The sequence below is a fragment of the Pituophis catenifer genome, unplaced genomic scaffold (assembly GCF_029215685.1).
Source record: "Pituophis catenifer annectens isolate HBS135680 unplaced genomic scaffold, rPitCat1.0.hap2 SCAF_2, whole genome shotgun sequence".
NCBI classification, from domain to species: domain Eukaryota; kingdom Metazoa; phylum Chordata; class Lepidosauria; order Squamata; family Colubridae; genus Pituophis; species Pituophis catenifer.
In genome coordinates, this window is record NW_027256882.1 from 167,495,127 (window position 1) to 167,518,364 (window position 23,238).

Consider the following 23,238-nt stretch of genomic DNA (forward strand, 5'->3'; position numbering starts at 1 on the left):
AAACAGATTACGTTCCAAGAGGCTGTTCACAATCCCGTTTTGTTCACAAGTCCACACTAGTGTAAAAAAACATGTGCAGTACTTACCTTACCTACGTGACAATATCACGGTAAAACCTGATAGTTATGGTGATGGTGTTGGCTCATCTTTTGAAGTTGATGCAGCAGGTGTCTCTACTTTCCGGAAGTGAATTTTGGGTAGTGGTCTTCCTCTTTTCCTCATAGATGACACTGTAGCAGCAGATCGCATGAGGGGCAGACATTTTGATGAAGGGTCCTGCATCTTGAACAATGACAGCACTTTCTCCATCAAGCTGAATCTCTCAAGCTTGGTCTGGGATCACTTCAATGGTTCAATCTCTCCTTCTCCTTCTCCTTCTCCTTCTCCTTCTCCTTCTCCTTCTCCTTCTCCTTCTCCTTCTCCTTCTCCTTCTCCTCCTCCTCCTCCTCCTCCTCCTCCTCCTCCTCCTCCTCCTCCTCTTCTTCTTCTTCTTCTTCTTCTTCTTCTTCTTCTTCTTCTTCTTCTTCTTCTTCTTCTTCTTCTTCTTCTTCTTCTTCCTCTTTCTCTTCCTCTTCCTCTTCTTTTTTGGCTCACTTTCCATGAGGTTGAATTAGATAAAGTCAGGAGAAGACAGGAAAGGTTTGGCTTCCTGCATACTACAGTACAGATGTGGCACATTGGAAACTAACCCTTTCCCAGTTTCTCTTCACTTCTGGGACCTTCTAAGATGGATTTGTGGACCGGTTTGTTCATATCAATGAACATTCACAACTCAAAAGTTTGTAAGTAGAGTAATATCTATATCTCTTGGCATAGATTCAGTTACTATTAATTGTGCTTCTTTGACCACTTGCTATCCTACTAATAGCAAGAATGACTTTTACTTCTCTTCTTACCCCAACAAAAATCATGTCAGTCCTTTTGCCGCCATGTCACAATGGCAGCTTATAATCGGATTTTTTTTTTAACACTAAGTATTTTTTAGAATTTTGCTTCCTAATTAGCTGGCTTTTACCCAACTGTACAACTTACCTCTACAATGTGGGCCTTCATCTGAACCATCTAAGCAGTCACTTTCGCCATTGCAAAGCTTGGTCATGGGAATGCAAACATCAGTCCCCAGGCAGTTGTACTCGTTTGGATGGCATCTCGACATCTTGCTATGTGGACCTGGAAAATAGGAAGAGCCACTACCATTATGAGGGCCTCCAAGGGTCCCAGCACAAATATTTTAATCTATAGAAAATCCTAGAAAAAGGAATGGAGCCTCATGTGTATGGATGATGCTTAGACACATACTGCACGTTCCTTTATATCTAGAAAGCAGAATGCATGAGCTCATATTATTATTTATTTATTTCATTTATTTATTTATTTTATTAAATTTCTATGCCGCCCTTCTCCCGAAGGACTCAGGGCGGTGAACAGCCACAAGATAAAACACATAAATACAAAAATTTAAAATAAATTAAAAACGAATTAAATAATTTGGCTAAACAAATTTAAAATACCACATAATTTAAAAACAAATTAAAATTTACATTTAAAAAGGGGAGAAGATATAATTGCTAAAGAAATGAATGTGGGAATACAACAGGCATAATGCACACACCTTGGTGAAATGCACACACAATTATTCTATTCCTCGTAAATGTTGGTTTAAACCAGGGGTGTCAAACTCAATTTCATTGAGGGCCGCATCAGGGTTGTGTTTGACCTCGGGGGTAGCGGGTGGCCAGCTTGTCGTCACTTGTGTCAGGGGTGCCTGTGGTGGCCCGTGTGCTCTGCCAGTGAAAATGAGCTCCTGAGCTCCATTTTCGGCTGGGATGGCTTCCTGCAACCCTCGACCAGCAAAAATGGAGCTCAGGGGGCGGGGGGCATGCAGCCCTCCCAAGTTCCATTTTTGCTGGCAGAGGCACTGTGGGCTGGTTGTTTGCTGTTTCCAGGGCGGCCTCAAGGGCCAGATCCAAGCACCCCGCGGGCCAGATCCAGTCCACGAGGCCTTGAGTTTGACACCCCTGGTTTAAAGCATATATTTGAGTACTCCTTTTCAGTCTTAAAATTAACTTGAATTCACCTAGGAAATTTTCAAGTAGTTTGGAGTGCAAAGGGTTTTAAAGGATTGGAACCGTGCTGACTTATGGTAGCTGCAGTCCAAAATATTTGGAGGGCACAAAGCTACCTACTGCTGACCCAGATCCTTTTTTCACAAGGCTATGAAATCTCAGATTGTGTTTCCAAGGGAAACATACTAAGCGAATTAGTTTGAGTAACACTGTATTAAAGATTAATTAAGCCAAATTCTTTTATGGCTCAGGTTAGAAGCCTTGGTGTGTACTGATCCATCAGTCAAAGTATTCTGCCATGTAGAATAGTCCTTCCATCAGCCACTTAATCATTACTGGCATGAAGAACCTTAACAAACTATTTTACTTATTTTAAAAGCTAATAAATTAGGTAATTAATTTAATGTGACAGGTTTGTGGTACACCCCAAAGAGTTGCATTAGACAGGAATTGTTAACATTATAAAAACCACTTTTAAAGGTGCTGTTCTTTTGCCCATAAATATATGGCCTCTCTAATTGAGTTGGCTACAATCCAGAAATAAATACAATTGAAAAAGGAAGAATTGAGAAGAAGGTCTGAACTGAGAGTCTAGAATGCTAAGCACGGATGACATTTTAAAGGTAAAAACAACAGAAGATTCCATTTTTTTTAAAAAAAAAACTTTTATCTTGATTATCACATAATGTTTCTGCTAAAACAGCCGGATTTCTACTATTATGCAATTATTATTAATATTAAATGTCAACTGTTATTGTTATTACTACTAGCGATTCTCTAACTATGAGTATCAGCAATGGAAACAAGGATTATGGACAACTGACCTTGGGCCAGTCAGTTTCTCTCAGGCAATGGCAATTGCAAACTACTTCTGAAAAACCTTGCCAGGAAAAATGCAGGGACTCAAAATCAGAGATGATTGGATGATTATATCTATATCTAAATTCAGCACAATTCAAAATCTTTATAAACCTCCTAACATAAGCCACTCTGTGCTAATGTTTATAATTCTAATATCCACCAGCATCAATAAGGGCCACATTAACTGAGATTTAAAGCAAAAGTTGCTTAGCATCTTCTTTTTCTTTTTCACAGGGTAAATAACTCCTTATATGCTTTAACTTTGCAACCTTTGCAACCAAATACCTTATCTTCTCCTCTCGCTTGGTTACTTTTGTACAAGCAAGAATATTTCAAACTGAGTTTTAAAAAATGTCATAAGTGTAATGTAGTACATATTAAACCACATTTTGAATCTGTATCTTTACCGTGTAGCTTTATAATTTAGCGAAAAGTGACAGAAATTAAAGACTAGGTCTAGTGAAACCATTGTGCACAGCCTTAAGGTTGTTACAGGTAATATCTTTATTCTCCAGACACTTTTGTTTGATAATATACTCCTCTGCTTGCAAAAAAGAGAACTTCCATTACTGCCCCCCCCCCCCCAAAATCTCTTTTTAAGACTTTACTAGATAGGAAAACTTACATAGCTAAATATCTCAGGATACAGAGTTTAATCTCACCCAACCCTGTACAATAATGCTAAGCCATCAACCTTAATGGAAGAGCCGCTCTACAATGGTCAAGAGATAGCCAAGCTAGTCTCTTCCAAATAGTCAAGGATAGCAAGAATTGTAGTCCAAAACATCTGAAGGACATCAGATTGTCTGTTGCAAATCTAGGCAATGGCTAACTGCTTCAGCTATCTTCTTTCCCAAATGTGTCCAAACTGTGTCAGTTCCTTTCATCAAGGACTTTTGCTTAGCCCAGAGCAATCAAACATATAATGCAATTCTGAATCCCTTATTTATTGATGATTTGAAGGGGGGGGGGGATCAGAATCTTATAGTAGCTTATGTATTATCTCTATCAGCAACACAATCCAGACAACATTCCAAAAAGGAGTTGAGGAGAGAAGAAAGTGTGCAAGCTCGGGCACTTATTGTTAAAAATATCTTCTGATCCCCTGCTGAAATGACAAGGGGAGGGATGGCAAAAGAAGCTGGTCTTTCAGAAGATTTGCTCAAACCATCATGCTTTCCTTCTCGTTCTCAGCTGCAGCCTCTTCAGTTGGTTGCCTTTAGATGACAGTGAAGCTACTTGATCTACGGCTGATCAATGGTTGGTGCCAGCGTTAATAAATATTTATGCTTTGGCTAGAAAGCTCAGAGGGAAGCCTCGGTAGGTATTGCCCCAAATTTGTCAGCAGACCAAAACCTTAATTAATAATTAGTGTCTGCATTTAAATTAATAGGTGCTTTTAAAAATCTGTGGGAACAATCAAGAAGACACTAAATGAGCAATAATGAATTCATCCCAACCAGGGGCTCAATTGTTTGGAATATGCTTGAGATTTCTTGGTGTTTGCATGCAAATGTATGTCAGCTTGACTTTATAAAGCTAACCCAACTTGGATATTAACAATGACACCTCCAGCTTTCCCCTACTGTTTCCTTTATCTCCAAATCCTGTCTGGGGTAACTCTTGCCTGTCATTGCTAAGACAGGACTGAGAAGTTCTCCATCTTCTGGAGCTATTTAGCCAGTCCTTTCTCACGCCACTATGGCACCGTGCTGACGCCCCCTTATCTTTCTAGGGTTAGAAGGCTTTCTCTTGAAATCCCCCCCACAATGAATTTCTAGTGCTGGGGATAACAGCTCACTTTCTAATATCAATATTAGCAACATCAATGATGTTGGCACATGAGATAAGCTTCATAAATCAGGGTCCCTTTTTTTTCATGTTTTACAACAGTAGTTCTGTGCTGACCGAAATAAAATGCATTCAGTTATTGTTTTTTGAATGTTGGGTTTTACTTAGTCATCTGCTCTTCACCCAAGCTCTCTAAATTGATTTAGAATGCTAGGAACTATAATCCAACACATTTAAGACAGAATCAAATTGGGGAAAAATATATTTATGTGCTATATAATACGCACAGAATCATGCTAAGTAAAATATACAATCCACATTTTTTCCAGAAATCTAAATTGCAGTTACCAAGCCAACTAAACTGCCTTAATGTATTATTTTGTTCATAGATCAAATTTTGGTGAAGGGCAAGGAAAATGGAATATAATAATTTGAGTTATGAACTTCAACAAGGCACCATTTCTCCCTTAATAAGCAGCATATTCGGCAGTATTTTAACTGTCCACAGAATTGAAGCTTCTTTTTTTTAAGTTTTATAGTTGACCAAGTATAATTATTATTGGTTATGCTTGGTAAGTGCTCCAGTGAGCAATCTATTGACATAGAATTGTATAGCATTTAATACTAAACTCATAAGAAAATTGCTTATTTGTTAATTTTGCAACCAGAAAACAGTAAAAATATTATTATAGCTGCTTTGATCTTCCACAAGTCCTTCCATTAGACACCAAATAGCAATGTGGAAAAACTAACAATATTTGAATATTTGAATTGATTCAAATCTCAAATTTAGAGGCAAACTGAGATCAACTGGAATTTGTCATTGTCTTACTACAGTCGGTGTCTCATTCCAGAGCCACATCTATACAAAAGACACTTAACATCCAGCCTCTGTCAAATATTTCACAATGATTGCCCCATTTCTGAAATATTGCCCTGGAGAAATTTGGCAGACATCCCAGAGGCCAAATCCATTTTCTTGTTATAATCAGGAATTAATTTCACTGGGCCAAAAGATGAGGAATTTGTTGGGTCCCACTTTTCTTGCAGCTAAAAATAAGGATCTAGTTGGGTCAGTCTGAAAGCTCAACTAGCCCAAGATCCTGTTTCTCACACAAGTCATCTAGATGTTTTTTAATAAACTCCTTAAGCAGAATATGTCTGCAACAGCACCTTCCCTTTCCCTTACTTCAGACGTGACATTGAGAGCCCATCCTTCTGAACCTGACAATCGCAAATACCATCATGACTCGGGCATCGATATCTTTCTCCGCTATGGATCTGCATCATCTCCTTTTAAGACTAAATTGGGAGGGTCAGCCCTTCTCATCTTGCTGGAACAAATTCCAATCCTTTGCTATCTACTGAGGAAAATAGTGCTCAGTTTTATCTTCCCTGAATCTCGCTCCATTCAGTTTACTGGATAACCTTGGGGGATAAAATTATAAAGTGGAAATAACCCTTCATCCTATCAAATTTCTCTATAATGTGCATCATTTTATGGGTACTTTGTATCTTCCTTTTTTCTAATTCTAAAAAGCTTGACATGTCATTCTTCATGGCAAGTTACTTCAGCCCCTAAAATCATTTTAGTTCCTTTTTTACTATGTCATATTCCATATATATTCCAGCTCTTCAGTATTCTTTTCCAAGTAACAGTCCGTACTATTTATAATGTGATTATATCACACATTTGTATAAAGGCAGCTTTAGTTTTAATTTCTTTCCTGGTTATTCTAAGAATTCTTTTTTTAATCCATGGATTTTTCTTCAGTAGCACTCTTCTCTTATATCCCTGATAATTTTTAACTGTGGTTTCTATTAGCTTTAGAAACCTATTGGCCATAACCATTAAACTATCCAGCCTATAGTTTCCTGGATAGTCCCTAGAACTTTCTGAGAAATGATCTGGTGATTTGACTATTTGTAATTTTATAAAAAGATTGGAATTTTGTTTCTTAACACTACTTTTTATGCCCAAGTCCATTTTGAAAATGTCAGTTATATTTGTGCCACATTTTCTGTGACAGATACAAAGAAGTCATTCAGCATCTATTCAATCACTTAGGATATTTTTAACAGACTCCACAGCCAACTTCTTGTGAAATAGTTTCTTGTTTCATGCACACACACAGGCATTTTCTATTTCCTCTTTTTTTCCCCTATTCTATTTATTCAGCTTATAAAAATAACTATAATGGGCACAAATACATCTCAGTAACAATACCAAAGCATCCACTGAAACGTATTAAATTAAACAAATCAAAATTATCCACTAAAATATATTAAGCCTAACCATCAACCAAAAAAGCTTGAAAAATCCCCTTTTCCCTGATCTGTATGAATGCAAATACAGAGGAAGATCTTTAAAAAAAAAAATAAAGAGTTCATAAGAAAAAAGGCTTTCCTCTTGTATTCCATCTGGGGATATATCATCAACCATTCTAACTTGAGTTTTTGTTGTTGAAAAACATTGCTATTTTTTTTCCTTCTTCCTATAAGATCTCTCTATTATGACTTCATCCCACTCCTCAGTCCAAGTCTCAGCCCAACTTATCTCTCAGTTTGTTGTAGGCAAGAACTAAGAAGTCCTATGTCTACTTTCTTAAAATAATGGATGAAAGGTAAGACATAAATCTTAATGAATTAACTCACAGTCCCAAAGCTCACACAGAGCAAGGGAACCAGTGGATTTAAATTCGTTTGTCGCATTCTTGGTTTAATTATGAAGGTTATAAGTTAGATAGCAGGGAACTACAGATAGTCCTTGACTTACGACCCTAACTGAGGCTAGAATTTATATTGCTACATGATAAATTTGTTAAGTGGGTTTTGCTCCATGTTACAACTTTTCTTGCCACATTTGTTAAGTGAATCACCACAGTTGTTAAATTAGTAACACAGTTGTTAAGTGAAGCTGGCTTCCCCATTGACTTTGCTTGTCAGAAGGTCACAAAAGGCGATCACATGACACTAGGACAACCGTCATAAATATGAACCAGTTGCCAAGCATCTGAATGTAAATCATGTAGCCATAGGGATGCTGCAATGGTCATAAGTTCCTTTTTTCAGTGTCACTGAACTTTGAACAGTCACTAAATGAACTGTTGTAAGTCGAGGACTACCTGTATTTGATGCACAAAATACAGCAATGGTTTATTTTCAACCATTCCTGAATTTCCCACTATCTACTGAATGCTTGCTGGCTAATCTAAAAAACTTCTTCCAGTGGCATTTCACACAAATCAAAACAATGTTGAGGCCCTCCCTCTGCCAAGGGACACTTTCTAGCACTTATAAAGAAGTCCAAACTTCCTTTTAATATGTCCTAATAATGTCTGTGGAGCAGCAGGGAAGGCATTTTGACCATTCCCTACCATATTTAATATGGGAAAAGGATTATGGTTCAATGACTAAGCACATACTTTATAGGCAGAAAGCTCAAGGTTCAGACTCCAGCAACTTCACTTTTGAGAATTAATATTCCGTATGATGTAAAATTCTCTGCTGGAGAAATTTTATACTCAGCAGATTATAATCAGACAATTTTTAAAGAATCTTCCGTTAGGAACAATACCATCCTAAGGAAGGCTGAGCGCCAAAGAATTTAGGCCTTTGAACTATGGTGCTGGAGAAGACTCCTGCGAGTCCCTTGGACTGCAAGGTCCAAGGGACCTTGATCAAACATGTCAGTCCTAGAGGAGATCAATCCTGACTGCTCTTTAGAAGGCCAGATCCTGAAGATGAAACTCAAAAATACTTCGGCCACCTAATGAGAAGGAAGGACTCACTAGAGAAGAGCCTAATGCTGGGAACAATTGAGGGCAAAAGAAGAAGGGGACGTCAGAGAATGAGATGGCTGGATGGAGTCACTGAAGCAGTCAGTGTGATCTTAAATGGACTCCAGGGGATGATAGAGGACAGAAAGGCCTGGAGGAACATTGTCCATGGGGTCGCGATGGGTCGGACATGACTTCGCAACTAATAACAACAACCATCCTAAGAAGCCAGTGGTTTCTACAGGAGGAAGCCAAAAAAAAGGGAAAGAAGAAGGGGAAGGGAAACTTGTCAAAAAAGTGAAGTGGGGAAAGGCTTTCTCAGCCAATTTTGCTTAAAACCCAATGAGGAACAATTGCCCACAAATAAAACTTGCACAGAAACGTGAGTAATAAATGACATTTTCCGAAGTGGAGAATTCTTACAAAACGTCTGCATGTGCTGTTTGCTCTTCAATGTCCCCAAAGCTGTTAGAAGTACGCCATGCATTTTGCTACCTCAGGAAAAGTGAATGGAAAGCAATCCAGGTCACCAAATCAAAACCGTTGTAAAAAATAATCACTAGGGAAAAGAAGAGGAAGTAAAGATACATACATATGTCTGGTGATTCATCAGAGCCATCTGGACAGTCCTTCTCTCCATCACATCTCCAGCCCTTGGATATACATGTGATCTGATCTTTACATGCAAATTGTTTGGGGCTACATGTCTTCGGCGCTGGGGAAAGAAAGGCAAGAAAAAAAAGAAAGCATAAAGAAATTAGATTCTTCTGTAAAACATAGAGGTCATTTCCAGCCTTATGATTCTATGTTCTGTGTCCCTGACAATAATTTCAAAGGCTGGCTACTTAAAAAGCCACCAATTTTGACAGTGCCATTGGGCTCATACATATTCATGATACTTCAGGAAAGAGCATTCTTAAAATGAAAGGTATTCATCAGAGCAAAGCAGGAGCAAAAATACCAAACAGATTTTAAACATCATTTAATTTGAATAAATCTTTCAGGAATTCACTATTTACACATGAAAGGCTTAAATAAAGACCCAAACCAGGAACCATGGTTTTAAATTATGTAGTCTTTGCACTGGAAAAGCTGCAAGAATCTCAAGTCTGACTTTTTACAAAAGCTACCATGGTGATTCAGGGGATCCTACTAAAATTACACCTTAAGAATGCAGACTGTAGGGGAGGGGGAGTCCACATTTCAAATCTGATTTTAATATTTTTATTTTATTTATTTATTTATTTGTCAAACATATATAAGATAACAGGTAAAAGTATAAACATAATTTGAATACATGAAAAGAGTAAGAATAAAAGGGAATATTAGGACAGGGACGGTAGGCATGCTGATGCGCTTATGCATGCCCCTTAACAGACCTCTTAGGAATGGGGTGAGGTCAACAGTAGACAGTCTTAGGTTAAAGTTTTGGGGGTTTGGGGAAGAAACCACTGAGTCAGGTAGTGCATTCCAGGCATTGACCACTCTGTTACTGAAGTCATATTTTCTGCAATCAAGTTTGGAGCAGTTTACCTTGAGTTTGTATCTATTATTTGCTCGTGTATTGTTGTGGTTGAAGCTGAAGTAGTCATTGATAGGTAGGACATTGTGGCAGATAATTTTATGTACTACACTTAGATCAGACCGAAGTCGGTGTAGTTCTAAGTTGTCTAAGCCCAAAATTTGAAGTCTGGTGGCATAAGGCATTTTATTGCGGGTAGAGGAATGGAGGACTCTTCTCATAAAATATCTCTGGACTCTCTCGATTGTATTTATGTCCGATATGCAGTGTGGGTTCAAGACAGATGAGCTGTATTCGAGAATTGACCTAGCAAATGTTTTGTATGCTCTAGTTAGTAGTACAATATTACCAGAGAAGAAGCTACACAAGATTAGGTTAACAACTCTTAATCCCTTTTTGGCAATGTTGTTACAGTGGGCTTTGGCACTTAGATCTTTAGAAATGAGTACTCCAAGGTCCTTGACAGAGTGAGGATCATCTACAAGGTCATGTCCATCTAATTTGTATTTTATGTTTTGATTTTTTTTTTTTTTTTTTTTTTTTTTTTGCCAATATGCAAGACAGAGCATTTGTTGCTTGAGATTTGAAGTTGCCACTTGTTAGACCAATCTGACAAATAGTCAAGGTCTTTTTGAAGAGAAGTTGCATTGTCGGTGGTGTTGAATTGTTTACCATCATCAGCGAAGAGAACGCAGTTGCTTTTAATATGATTGCAAAGGTCATTTATGTAAAGTATGAAGAGTGCTGGACCTAAAACACTGCCTTGGGGAACACTACTATTAACAGGTACAGGATTTGATAGATTTGATAGCCTTAAGGCCAGCCATTATTCATTTTGACTCAGCCAGAGGATGGTCATATGGGCCTACCTCACAAAATTATTTAAATAATTACAAAAATGATGAATCAGAAGCATGCTGAATGCTTTATTCTGAAAAAGTTATACATAAGTCAAGCCTGTAGCCTATACTTTTACAATCCAAGCAGGTAAATAAAGAGTTAACAAATGGCACATCCCAAGAGAAGATGAACCAACTCTGTTCATTTAGAAGGTGTAAATACAGATAGCCACTTGGGTCAACTTGCAAACTTTCTACCTCGTTGTATGTACCATTCTTCTAGCATGGCCTTCCCCAATCTGTCAACACTCATGTGTGCTAAATTCCCTGGAACTGCACTCTCAGCATATACAGAAGGCAACAGGTTGGGGAAGACACAGAATAATATCTGTAGGATCACATCTGCACCCCAGTTGGAATCACTCATTCCAGAAGAAACTCTGGGCTGCTCCCAGTTTCTGTGAAGTGAAGGAGGATGAAGCCAGGAGACACTGTTTTTGGTTATACCTCCAATCTAACCGAATGGCCTTCCTCAGAAGTCAGGCTCATTCTGGAAAATGATAATGACTGAGTTCTTCCAAAGAGCATATAAATAGATCAGCCCTTGGAAGTAGACCATGTCAGGAAGCAGGCCTCCCAAGGTGGAACTCTACCTCATTAATCTGGTCTACAACAACATCATTCTGAAAACCTGATAACATTGCTCCTTCTCCCCCTCTTATATTGACAATCAAGGTAAGCAACTTTGAGTTTTTCCTTAGGCTGTCCTATTTTTTAGGCTCCAACTTTACTAGCAGTCTTCATGTATATTTTATCCAAGGTCATCAGTGTACACCTTTTCACTTAGTAGTTAATGACTTCACTACTGGGTTATTACGAACAAATTATTGCTCCTCTGCAGAGCTGGCTGATGGTAACTCTGCCACTTCCACTACTATTACTGATTAAGGTAGTAAATTTATTTCTAAAGCAATTTGCTTTATTACCATGGATATATGTTGGTCTACTACAATGAATATTTTCATTGTTTGGTCTTGCTATTTATCATTCTGACAGATTCGGCATTATACAAATGTAATAATTAAACAAATCAACAGCTCATTCATTCCATACTTGCTGTGAGACGTACTACAAGAAGGGTGGAGATTGATGGGTTAAGAGGCCCAGGCAACATAGCTGTTAGAAAAGATGGTACATTTTTTAAAAAATCACTCTGCTGCATAGTTAGCTTCCTAAAGCCATGCACGCCTTCCGAGCAGTCTCTTTTTTTCATTCTTTAAGCTGCTATATTTCATATCAACTTCCATCTCAACAAAACACCAGCAGTAATAGACCAGCTTGGAGGGCCAGCAACAGACCTAGAATTACAAAGCTTCTTTCAAATAGATGCTTAGCTGCATCCATTGAATTTCCATACAATTGAATTTCCATGCTTGTGCATGCCCTGGCTTCTCTGATGACCATCAATTAGTTATTTCAGGCCAAAACAAGGCAACAAACCCAACGCAAATTGAAAAGGGAAATGTGTGACAAGGTAAGGGACAAGGAAATCAAATAGAAAGAATGGGAAGTTGGGGTGAGAATATGGGGGGGGTGAATAGAAATTGTATTGGATAATACAGAGGTTTATGACCCCTGGGTTGTGACTCGGCACTGGTCTGTGGCCCACCAGGGACTGGCCAGGCAGTTGAGTAAAGCCCCATCCACGCATGCATGGGATACAGGCAGTGAGTGAAACCCCGCCCCTCCCAGTCCGCGGAAAAAACTGCCCTCCACAGAATCGGTCCTTGGCACCCAAAAGCCTTGATAGTACAGTGGTCTAAGCACCCTGTTATTAACACAGCTGCCTGCAATTTACTGCTGGTTCGAATCTCTCCAAGGCTCAAGGTTGACTCAGCCTTCCATCCTTTCTAAGGTAGGTGAAATGAGGACCCAGTTTGTGGGGGCAATAAGCTGACTTTGCATAAATATACAAAAGGATGAAGGCTATTGCTTAACGCATTGTAAGCCGCCCTGAGTCTCTGGAGAAGGACGGCATATAAATCAAATTAAAAAAAAAAAAAAAGGTTGGGGGAGAACTGAGCTAATAGACAGCATGTGTCCGTGGACAAACGCACCACCTACAAATGTGATAAAGACTATCTCAAGGGAAAGTGATTCTTTCAATTAAAAATAATTCTTTCTTTCCTTCTGGGATTCTTAAAGAGACAAAACAAGGGAAAAGTTGTGTGACATGGTGATGATCTTACAAGAGCAAGGAAAAGAGCATGGGATAAACTCTGGCCTTGTTCACTGCAAACCAGCATAGGGTTCCCTAAGAGATTACCTCTGATGCGAATAAGCCCTGGATGGGAAAACAGTGCTTGCCTGCTTTTGCTGCAAGCAAGTTTCTGATGCAATTATTTCTGCATGGAACAGTTGCTTTCTGCAAACAAAGCATACGTTTGGCTAAAGGTTGTCTTTCAGAAAGCTGTCCATCCCCTCTAACCGTTTGCCCTTTGAAAAAGAAAAATTCTTTCCAAATGAAGAGGTAAAACAGCAGGCAAGCATTAAGAATGTTTTTCACATTATTCTGTTTCATTCAATACTAAATTCCAATAAGTAATGAGTTCTGTTAGGAGACCATTCTCAAAGAAAGCTCTTAGCCATCCTGATAAAGGCAGTGATTGGAAGGAAGCTAAAAGAGAAGGCCATTGACTCTTTATCCCAGAGAAAGATTTGAGGCAAGAGTGATGTCTAGCCAGAGAATGAGAAGTAAGATTCTTACACACATAGCTACTCTGTGTAAAACACTTCTTGCTGCTTGTCCAGGCAGAGCAGGAAAGAAAGCTAGCAACACATTAAACAATTGAGTTTTCCAGGCACCTAGTTTGGCCAGGCCAGGGATCAGCAACCTGCAGCTCTGTAGCCGCATGTGGCTCTTTCACTTCTCTGCTGCGGCTCCCTATCATTCATAATAGGCGTCACAACCGCCAATGTGCGACACCCGCCGGCACGTGATTATTGAGCTTTTCAACCCTCGGTAGGCCAACCATGGATAAATCCAAGAAAAGAAAAGTTTCAGAAGAAAACAGAACGTTTAATTCAACTACATATGCTAGTTTTGTGGCCGCTCAAGAAATAGTCAGGCACAGGAAGGGTTTTGTGGCTCCCGGTGTTTCCTTTTCTGTGGGAAATGGGTCCAAATGGCTCTTTGAGTGTTCAAGGTTGCAGACCCCTGGTCCAGGCTGAGTGGGAAAAACAATGTCTTTTTGGCTTAATGTTGAGCTGCAACAATTACATTTTAAGAAATTGTAGCTCTAATTATATTGGAACTACTTGAAGTTAAGGACCTAATTAATAACTTATATTGATTTCCTTAACATAACATAATAATCCTTAACATAACAAAATCTGCAATATTGTGATTGATGGATCCAAATTTATCCCACATTTCTATGTGTGGGATACACCTATTTAATTCATAAGGACTGGGTATTACGGGCAGTCCTTGACTTACGACAGTTCGTTTAGTGACCATTCAAAGTTACAACGGCATTGAAAAAAGTGACTTATGACCCATTTTTCACACTTACAGCCATCGCACCATCCCCATGGTCACATGATCAAAATTCAGAAGCTTGGCAACTGACTCGTATTTATGACGGTTGTAGTATCCAGGGGTCATGTGATCATCTTTTGCAACCCTTCTGATAAGCAAAGTCAATGGGGAAGCCAGATTCACTTAACCACTGTGTTACTAATTTAACAACTGCAGTGATTCACTTAAGAACTGTGGCAAGAAAGGTTGTAAATGGAGCAAAACTCATTTAACAAATTTCTCAATTAACAATATAAATTCTGGGCTCAGTTATGATTGTAAGTCAAGGACTATCTGTAGTTCCCTGCTACCTAACTTACAACCTTCATAATTAAACCAAGAATGGGACAAATAGCAGAACAAATTTTGGGCTCAATTGTGATAGTAAGTCGAACACTACCTGTACTTGAATCCTATTTGAAGCATGTGTATGACCAGTGAGATTAGGCATAATCTGTAAACCATATTAAAAATTATTAAAGAGGGTGGTTAGATCAGGAGGGGAAAAATCCTCTTTAAGTACTTTTGCCATTCATATTTTGCCATTCATACTTAAGCAGAAATAACTTGCTAATCCCCTCTTCAGTTTCCTGAGTAAACCAAACCAAACAAAACCAAAGTTATAGTTAATTATAATTACATTTTTTCTGCTACTCTTACATTAAAAAGACCCTAATGTATTCCTCAAGGATTTCAATTTTACTTCAATTGTATTATTCAGGGCAGATTCCTGAATTTGTGATAATCAAAGTAATGAGAAAGCTCTATTTTATTGGAAACTTTAGTGGAGTCATAATTGAAGAATCCTGTTCTTACTGGAACTGTTGTGAATCCTCAGCATATCTTTCCTGAAATATTCACTTTTTAAAAGCACATTAGTGCATTATCAGAACTAGTGATTGCCTACTTTAAACACATCCCTGGCCGGGGGGGACCTTAAGGCATCCAGGGTTAATATCCTCTTCCTAACTTGCAGATATCATTGTACCTCTCTCACTATGTATTACTTCAAGCAGTCAGCTCCTCTTCCCCCTACACATGCAACTTGCAAACACATAAATGCCTATAAACATATGGTATCAATGTAAAATGTGACGAAGTTTCAAGTTTCATGCCTGCATTAATACCAGCTTCAAACGTATCATACAGAGGTTCTGAAACTGTATTTCAAGCTCAAACAGGGCACTACAAAGAATTCAGATCTGATAATGTTATGTACATTACTAATAAATATCCCTTCCCAAAAACAAATTTTGTTTGCTTTGTTTCTGCCATGATAGAGTCCAGATTCTTTGACAGATTGATTGGTAGGATAAGAGATGTAAAAGTTGAGAACACCTTAAATAGAACATTCATGTTCGAACAAAGGACCAAAGGCTGGAGAGAAATAATAGTTGACATCATATGTTCCTCGAGGACTACAGCTAATTATTGACTGGTAAATGACCGAGACAGGCCTTGACTCAATCCAACAAGCCACCAATAAACCTCAGGAAACTCACAATGGTTCTCTGTTGCCCCTCTTCAGTATCTAATCCATCAGAAGTGCCCTTGTATTTCAACTGAACATCAAATGTTCTAAGGTTCGCAGAGAAAACTGTATCCCTGTCTCCAGTCTGCACTGCTTAAATGAGAGAAAAGATTCAAGGATATAATATATAGGCAGCCAGAGATTTTTTAGGATATTTATGGTCCTGCTTGGTAAGCAAACCATTAATTCACACTCGGTCTCTTGCGCCATTTCAGTCAATTTGTCGGGAAGATTCCTAAATGGTACAGTTGCTATCTGCTAATTGCTGCCCATCTTCTATGCCTCTGAGCTTTGCCAAATCACATGCATATAAAATAAATGGCCATCAAAACCTCAAAGTCAATACCATTAACCCTAAGGGGCTCTGACACTAAAGCAATAAGAATGAAAAAAAGCAATAAGAATGAAAAAGTATCACAGCATCCAAAGAATGAATGAATTTGGAAAAGGACAGCGGGGGGGGGGGGTATTTATTTTTAAGACTCACACATTCCTGTAATCCTGAATCTAAAAGCACCAGGAATGAAACTGACAGATTCAATCATTCAAAGCATTATTGGTAGAAGGGTTCCCCCAAGCATGCTTAAAGGTAAAGGTAAAGGTTCCCCTCGCAAATATGTGCTAATCGTTCCCGACTCTAGGGGGTGGTGCTCATCTGTTTCAAAGCCGAAGAGCCAGCACTGTCCGGAGATGTCTCCATGGTCATGTGGCTAGCATGACTAAATGCCAAAGGAACATGGAAAGCTGTTACCTTCCCACCAAAGGTAGTCCCTATTTTTTCTACTTGCATTTTTTACGTGCTTTCGAACTGCTAGGTTGGCAGAAGCTGGGACAAATAACGGGAGCTCACCCTGTTATGCAGCATTAGGGATTTGAACCACTGAACTGCCGACCTTTCAATCAACAAGCTCAGCATCTTAGCCACTGAGCCACCGTGTCCCTTTTTTAAACATATTAAAACAAATATATCATATTAAAACAAATATATCACATCAAAGCCAAGGTAGTAACAATCCCCAGGTTTTTTTAGTGGGAACCCTTTCCAACTGAGAAGCACTATCTCAGTTTATGAATGTTACAAAATCCCACTATTTCCCAGCCTTTGCTTATGTTGGAATTTCATCTTGCTTTTCATCCAGGAATATATGGGACAGTACAGAGCTGTCCCTCTTCCTATTTTTCCACACAAAAATCACCCTGTGAGGTAAGTTGGGCTGAGGGACAGTTATTGGCTCAAAGACACCTAGATATAAGTTTATAGCTGAGAGTAAGGAGACTTAGATTATTAACTTCTAGTTCAGAGTCTTAATCTCAAAAGCACCAGCTGAATCAAGCTACATGGCCAGTAGCCATACATTTTGGGAAATCCTTATGCTAACAATTGCCTTGTCTCTTTCCGGTCATATTTACCCAACCCACTAGAGCGGGGAGGCAAAGAATGTAGTGGGTCCTGTCCCCTAAGGAGATACATCTGGTGGGACCCAGAAGAAGGGCCTTCTCCGTGGTGGCTCCCTGTCTCTGGAACATCATCCCCCTGGAAATTAGACTGGCCCCCACTCTAACACTCTTCCGGAAGACACTGAAGATGTGGTTCTGCCAGCGGGTCTGGGGAACCCAGAGAGGGATGGAGCCCATTAAATGACTAGTATGAATGTGTGAGCTTAATGGTCTCCGGTGGATGGTAGAGGACAAGAAGGCCTGGAGGAAAGTTGTCCATGGGGTCGCAATGGGTCAGACACGACTTCGCAACTAACAACAACAACAAATGAATGTCTGGTTAGGGTTAGGGTTTATATGGTGTTTTTATATCCTTGTAAGCCACCTTGTGTTGTGGCCCCGCCCTCTGAGCCTATCTCATCGGAGGAAGAAAGCTCCGAACATGAGGGAGAGGAGTCATCCAGGCCTCCCTCTCCAGGCCCCTCCCCTCTGGCACTGTCTCAGGTGCCGGCCGAGGGAGAGGAGATTAGCCAGGAGCCAGGTGTCTCTGATGAGAGCAAAGGAGAGCCGTTGTTCCTGGATGCACGCCAACGAAGGCGTGATAAACGGTTGCAGCAGTTAAGGAGGCGTGCTAGGGATTAGAACTGAGTCACTGGACCACACCCCAGAGACTATATAAGAGAGGGTGGTGGCTGGTAAAACTCCGTGACGAACAAAAACTAACTCTGGCTAGTCACTTGAACAATGTCTGAAGCTGCAATGTGTATGTAATTTTATGTTATCTGTTGCAGTAAAGCTCTTGGCAGACGGTGCTTATATTGTTGCCAAGTTTGAGATAACGACCTGTGTGCGTGCCAAGTACTTTCTTAACCCTCGGCTGGCTGTGTTTGTGTGTGTGTGTGTAGACGGGGACAGATCACCTTGAGTCGCCATGTGCAAGTAGGCAGCAATATAAATAAATAAATAAATAAATTCTTAAAGAGATAATGCCTAATGCCAAGCAGCTTGTAGAAAAATGAAAGTTTTGAACCAATGCCTACAACGGCATACACAGTAACTGCAGATCTGTTCAAGAAAGTCATAGCACTCCCAAAGTTTGAGTTTGTTCTGCTGTTATGACAGAGATGGTTTAACAAGACTATCCTATTGCTGACCCCTGGGGCCTGCCACTCAGACACAAAAGGCATTTCGTTCCCCACCACTGGCGTTCTCCTTTCTCCTGAACATAAATCTTTCTCTGACAACCTTGTCAAAAGGCTTCTGGAGAATCCCAAGCCTTGCCCTGGATTTTCAGAGTCTGTCACGGAAGAGATATATCTTCCGAAGGTCTCCAAAGCAAAACCTCCAGCCAAATAACAACATGGGGACTGAAGGCCTTCTGTTTCTAAAAAAATACAAGAGCTTCCTTGCTTACCCTATCTTTCAGGACTTGTGTGTACGCTTCTAACACTACTGTTTCCACATGCATCTGTTCCCAGATTGTCTAGTCAGGCTGCAGGTCAACCTACTTTTTGATCCTTTTCCAAATGGAGATAGAAGGCACTGAAAGTAGCATTTTCTTCTTGCTGAAAAAGTATATGATCTTTCAGAAAACAAATTTAATTATTCGGGAGACAAACTCTGAACAAAGTTCAGACATCCTTATTGCCTGTTATCAACGTGCAAAGCTTCCCTCACAATATTTTCTCCAATCTCTGTGGAGACTGAACAGAACAGAACAGAATATTGGAATGGATAGAATGGAATGGAATATTGGAATGGAACAGAACAGAACATTGGAATGGAATGGGGATAGGATAGGATAGGATAGGATAGGATAGGATAGGATAGGATAGGATAGGATAGGATAGGATATAGGATATAGGATATAGGATATAGGATATAGGATATAGGATATAGGATATAGGATATAGGATTAGATTGGATTGGATTGGATTGGATTGGATTGGATTGGATTGGATTGGATTGGATTGGATTGGATTGGATTGGATTGGAATGGAATGGAATGGAACAGAACAAACTGTAAATCTCTTCTAGCAAATACACTTCTAGAAAAAATAACAGAGGAGGAGGAGGAGGAGGAGGAGGAGGAGGAGGAGGAAGAAGAAAGATGATGAAAGAATCTGTAATAAATAAGCTGGTCCCAGAATAAATAACTGTTCTCCAAAATAGCTATACAGGTAGTCCTCGATTTATGACCACAATTGAGCCCAACATTTCGGAGGACTGGATTATATAGTGATATGTCTCATTTCCCCAGCTCAAGAGTGTCCTGACCCATCTTAAAAGGAAATATAGCTTTCACTTTAAAAAAAAAAGGGGGGGGGTTGTAGACCTGGATTCCTAGAAAGTAGCAAGATTATTTCCAAGAACCACACTATTATGCTAATGAATGAAGGCTTAAGGGCCAGTTTAATGATCTGTCTGCTTTCATTCTGCGGAGGACTGAAACATATGCAGGGCTGGAAGCAGGAAAACAGTTATAAATAATAATGACATTACCCTGCTAGCAGAAACATGCTAGAAGAAAAACCAGACCTCAGGGGGATATCCATCCAATCCCTGATCAGCATTCTTAAGCAGTTACAGTACTAAGAAGGTTGTGTCGTATTATTTTCCTCAAAGATATACACTGTTCCTCGTGAATAAGCGGTCACAGGATTCATCTTCAAATAATTAACATGAGATTTTTCGTATCAAGAGGATTCAATTTGTAGCCAACAAAGCCGCTTGCGTACAAGTATAGTTGCATTAGTATCTGAAAATGAGTAGTTTGAGATTCTGAGACACAATCCAGGCATAGAATATATGCCCTCCCAACTGGAGTTCCTGCCCTCAAATACTACACCAGATATTCACTAAACTTAAAGCAAACTACTCACTTGAGGATGAAGAGCAAAAACAGAAGTTCCAAGTATTTATATCAAGCCTGACTTTTATTACTGGATACTATGTTATGTCCAGCAATGAGGATGGTTCTAATATATTTGCTTCCTTGTTATGGCTCGGGAGAGGGGAAGACATTATAAAAAGAAATTTTGAAGTAGATAGCCTTTACATTGGATGTAATTGCCTTCCAACTCCATCATTTGCAATAAATGCAAATGCAAAGCAAGCCCTGTCACTCTTCATTTTTCTCCCAAAATGCCTCTCTTTTAAAAAAAATTAGCAGCTATATGTATGCTTATATATTTGCATATTATCATTTTTTCTACCTAGCTTTTGTAAATATACCATGTTTCCCCAAAAATAAGACCCTGTCTTATATTTTTTAACCCCAAAATAAGTGCTTGGCCTTATTTTCGGGGAGGTCTTATTATTTTGGGGCTCCTCTTTTCCGTCTTACCTGATTTCCAGCTCTGCGTTTAAATATTTTTGGGGAGGGTTTATTTTTCAGGGGAGGCTTATTTTAGCACATGCGCTCAAAAGCTCGATTGGGCTTATTATCAGAGGATGTCTTATTTTCGGGAAAACAGGGTACATAACTTCTGAACATTTGCCAACGTGTTCCATAGATTCAGGGAGAGGAGAGGAAAACAGATCATCAACAAATCACATGTCCTTGTGCAAGAACAGCCACACAGTGGTTAAGTGACAGTGTGCAAGTTTATGTAATGGGCTGTGTCTTTAATTTAACAGTGGGTTGTTTCCATGTTTTGCTCCCAAACGGTGTCTGGTAGTACAGAGTGGAAAAAAGGACGATGGCTGGATTCAACAGGGGCCTTTCTTACCTTCTGTGAAATGAGTAGGTCTGTGCAATTGTTTCAAAGGGAAACATCACAAAGCAACTGGGGGTCTCAAAAGCTTAAAACAAGGGCATCTGCCAGAAGATTCTGGGTGCCAATTTTCTCTGGAAATCCCTATGCCTTCAGAAACAATTCTGCTGGGCCACACCTGACAAGTTTTCAAAGCAGTTGTGCCCAGCTCTGGAGGACACTGAAGCTTTTAATGTTAGGGAGGAATGCTTTCTTTATGTGATACCTTTTCCAAAGCGTCCCTTTCAAAACCCTTGTGTGGACCTGGAAATGATTTTGCAACTATCATAGACATTTGGAACACTTTTTAAATTCAAAATAAAATCTACGGAGTGCAAACTAAAGTTATTCTTATGAGTGAAAAATGCCCCTAAGTATTGTGGTCTTTCCACATTTTAGGCCAGGGGTGTCAAACTCGATTTGATTGAGGGCCACATCACGGTTGTGTTTGACATCGGGGGGAGGGAGCTGGGAGGCGTGGCCAGCTCATCACTCGTCGAGGCGCCATTTCTGACCATGATAGCCTCCTACAGCCCTCTGCCAGCTAAAATGGAGCCCAGGGAGGCATGTGCAGCCCACCCAGGATCTATTTTCGACCACGACAGCCTCCTGCAGCTCTCAGCCAATGAAAACGGAGTCCAGGTGGGCTGCATGCGGTCTCCCTGAACTCCATTTTCGCTGGCAGAGACACCGCGGTCCTGTCTTTCATTGTTTCCAGGGTGGCCCCACAGGCTAGGTCTAAGTACCCCGCAGGCTGGATCCGGCCCACAGGCCTTGAGTTTGACACCCCTATTTAAGGCAATTGGAAATATTTCTATTCATTTCTGTATTTCAGAAGGAAGAGGTTACCTAGATACAAAAGTCGGATTATAAAATTTACACTAGCTCATAAGCATTTGAATCTCCCAGCTGCTTTCTATGCTGTCCTGCCCGAGCATCATCTCCAGATATGTTCAAAGATTCAACAAAATATACTTATTTTAGTTTTTTTTTTTTTAAAAAAAAAAACCCTTACATAACTCTCTCATTTTCAAAATATAGCAGAAAGCATTTACAAAATAAATATGATACCATGCCTAAGATACTAAGATGTTAAAGAGGAAAGTGTCTTTAACAGTCTAGTCCAGGATGAATTGAGATTTTGGCTCTTAATCTTTTTTTTTAAAAAAAAGTTAAGTAAAAGCAGATGCAGCTCCAGCATTCTTCTGTAGAGAATGAGCAGCGCTAGCACTTTGAAAAAGGAAGAAAGAGCCCTTCATGCTGGTCATAAAGTCCAGTTCAAATCAGCAGGGTACAGCTGCAAGGCCTTCCATTTTCAAACGTTCCCTCTTTAGTATTTGGGAAGTTCGGGCGCCAATTTGCTAAAAATAAAAGGCAAAGCAGCTCTTCCGGCAGAAAAGAAAGAATCTCCCTCTTTCTTAATCTTGCATTCTCCTCTTTCCTCTTAGTTAAACTGCTGAATATGATCTGGTTGGGTTTTTTTATGCAATTCAGATATACATAAAGGAGGATTAATTCCAACCTTTTAAAAAAAAACCTCAAAAGCTCTATAAATTAAGCCCAGCAGTTTTCAACTTGGCTTTCCCTTTTCATACATACAGAAATGTTCCTAAAATTGAAATAACTTTTTTTCTTTTGATGTATTAAACTACTATCCCCCCTTTTCTCCAGCAGCACAAAACAGTGTATATGGCACTCCCATTTCCCATTTTTTGTCACAACAACTGCATAAGGTACACTGGTTTGAGAGAGAGAGTGACTTGACCCAAGTCAGCCACTGAGTTGCTATGGCTAAAGACAGGCCCAAATCCAGACCTTCCCAGTTCTAATCTAACATACTCACTATATAATTGTGCTGTATAATTATTCCCATCACAGCCCAGGGTAAATAGTCTATGACTTAAATTGTTCATTTAGTGATGTTCAAAGTCACAACAGCACTGAAAAAAGTGGCTTATGACCATTTTTCACACTTATGACCAGGGCCGGATTTAGATGAAAAGAGGCCCTAGGCTATTCCACTTATGAGGCCCTTTCACCAGTGGTGGGATTCAATTTTTTTAACAACAGGTTCTGT

The 23,238-nt window shown here is 39.6% G+C and overlaps 1 protein-coding gene across 1 annotated transcript in view; it reads right to left on the reverse strand.

Annotated features, from left to right (window-relative positions):
* Positions 1–23,238, reverse strand: part of LRP1 (LDL receptor related protein 1) — a 331,544-nt gene that overhangs the window by 227,801 nt on the left and 80,505 nt on the right. The window contains exons 3-4 of the mRNA XM_070938005.1: positions 9,090–9,212; positions 1,033–1,170 (exon numbers count right to left, since the gene is read on the reverse strand). Coding sequence (XP_070794106.1) covers positions 1,033–1,170; positions 9,090–9,212 — 261 coding nt within the window. The remainder of the gene's footprint in view (positions 1–1,032; positions 1,171–9,089; positions 9,213–23,238) is intronic.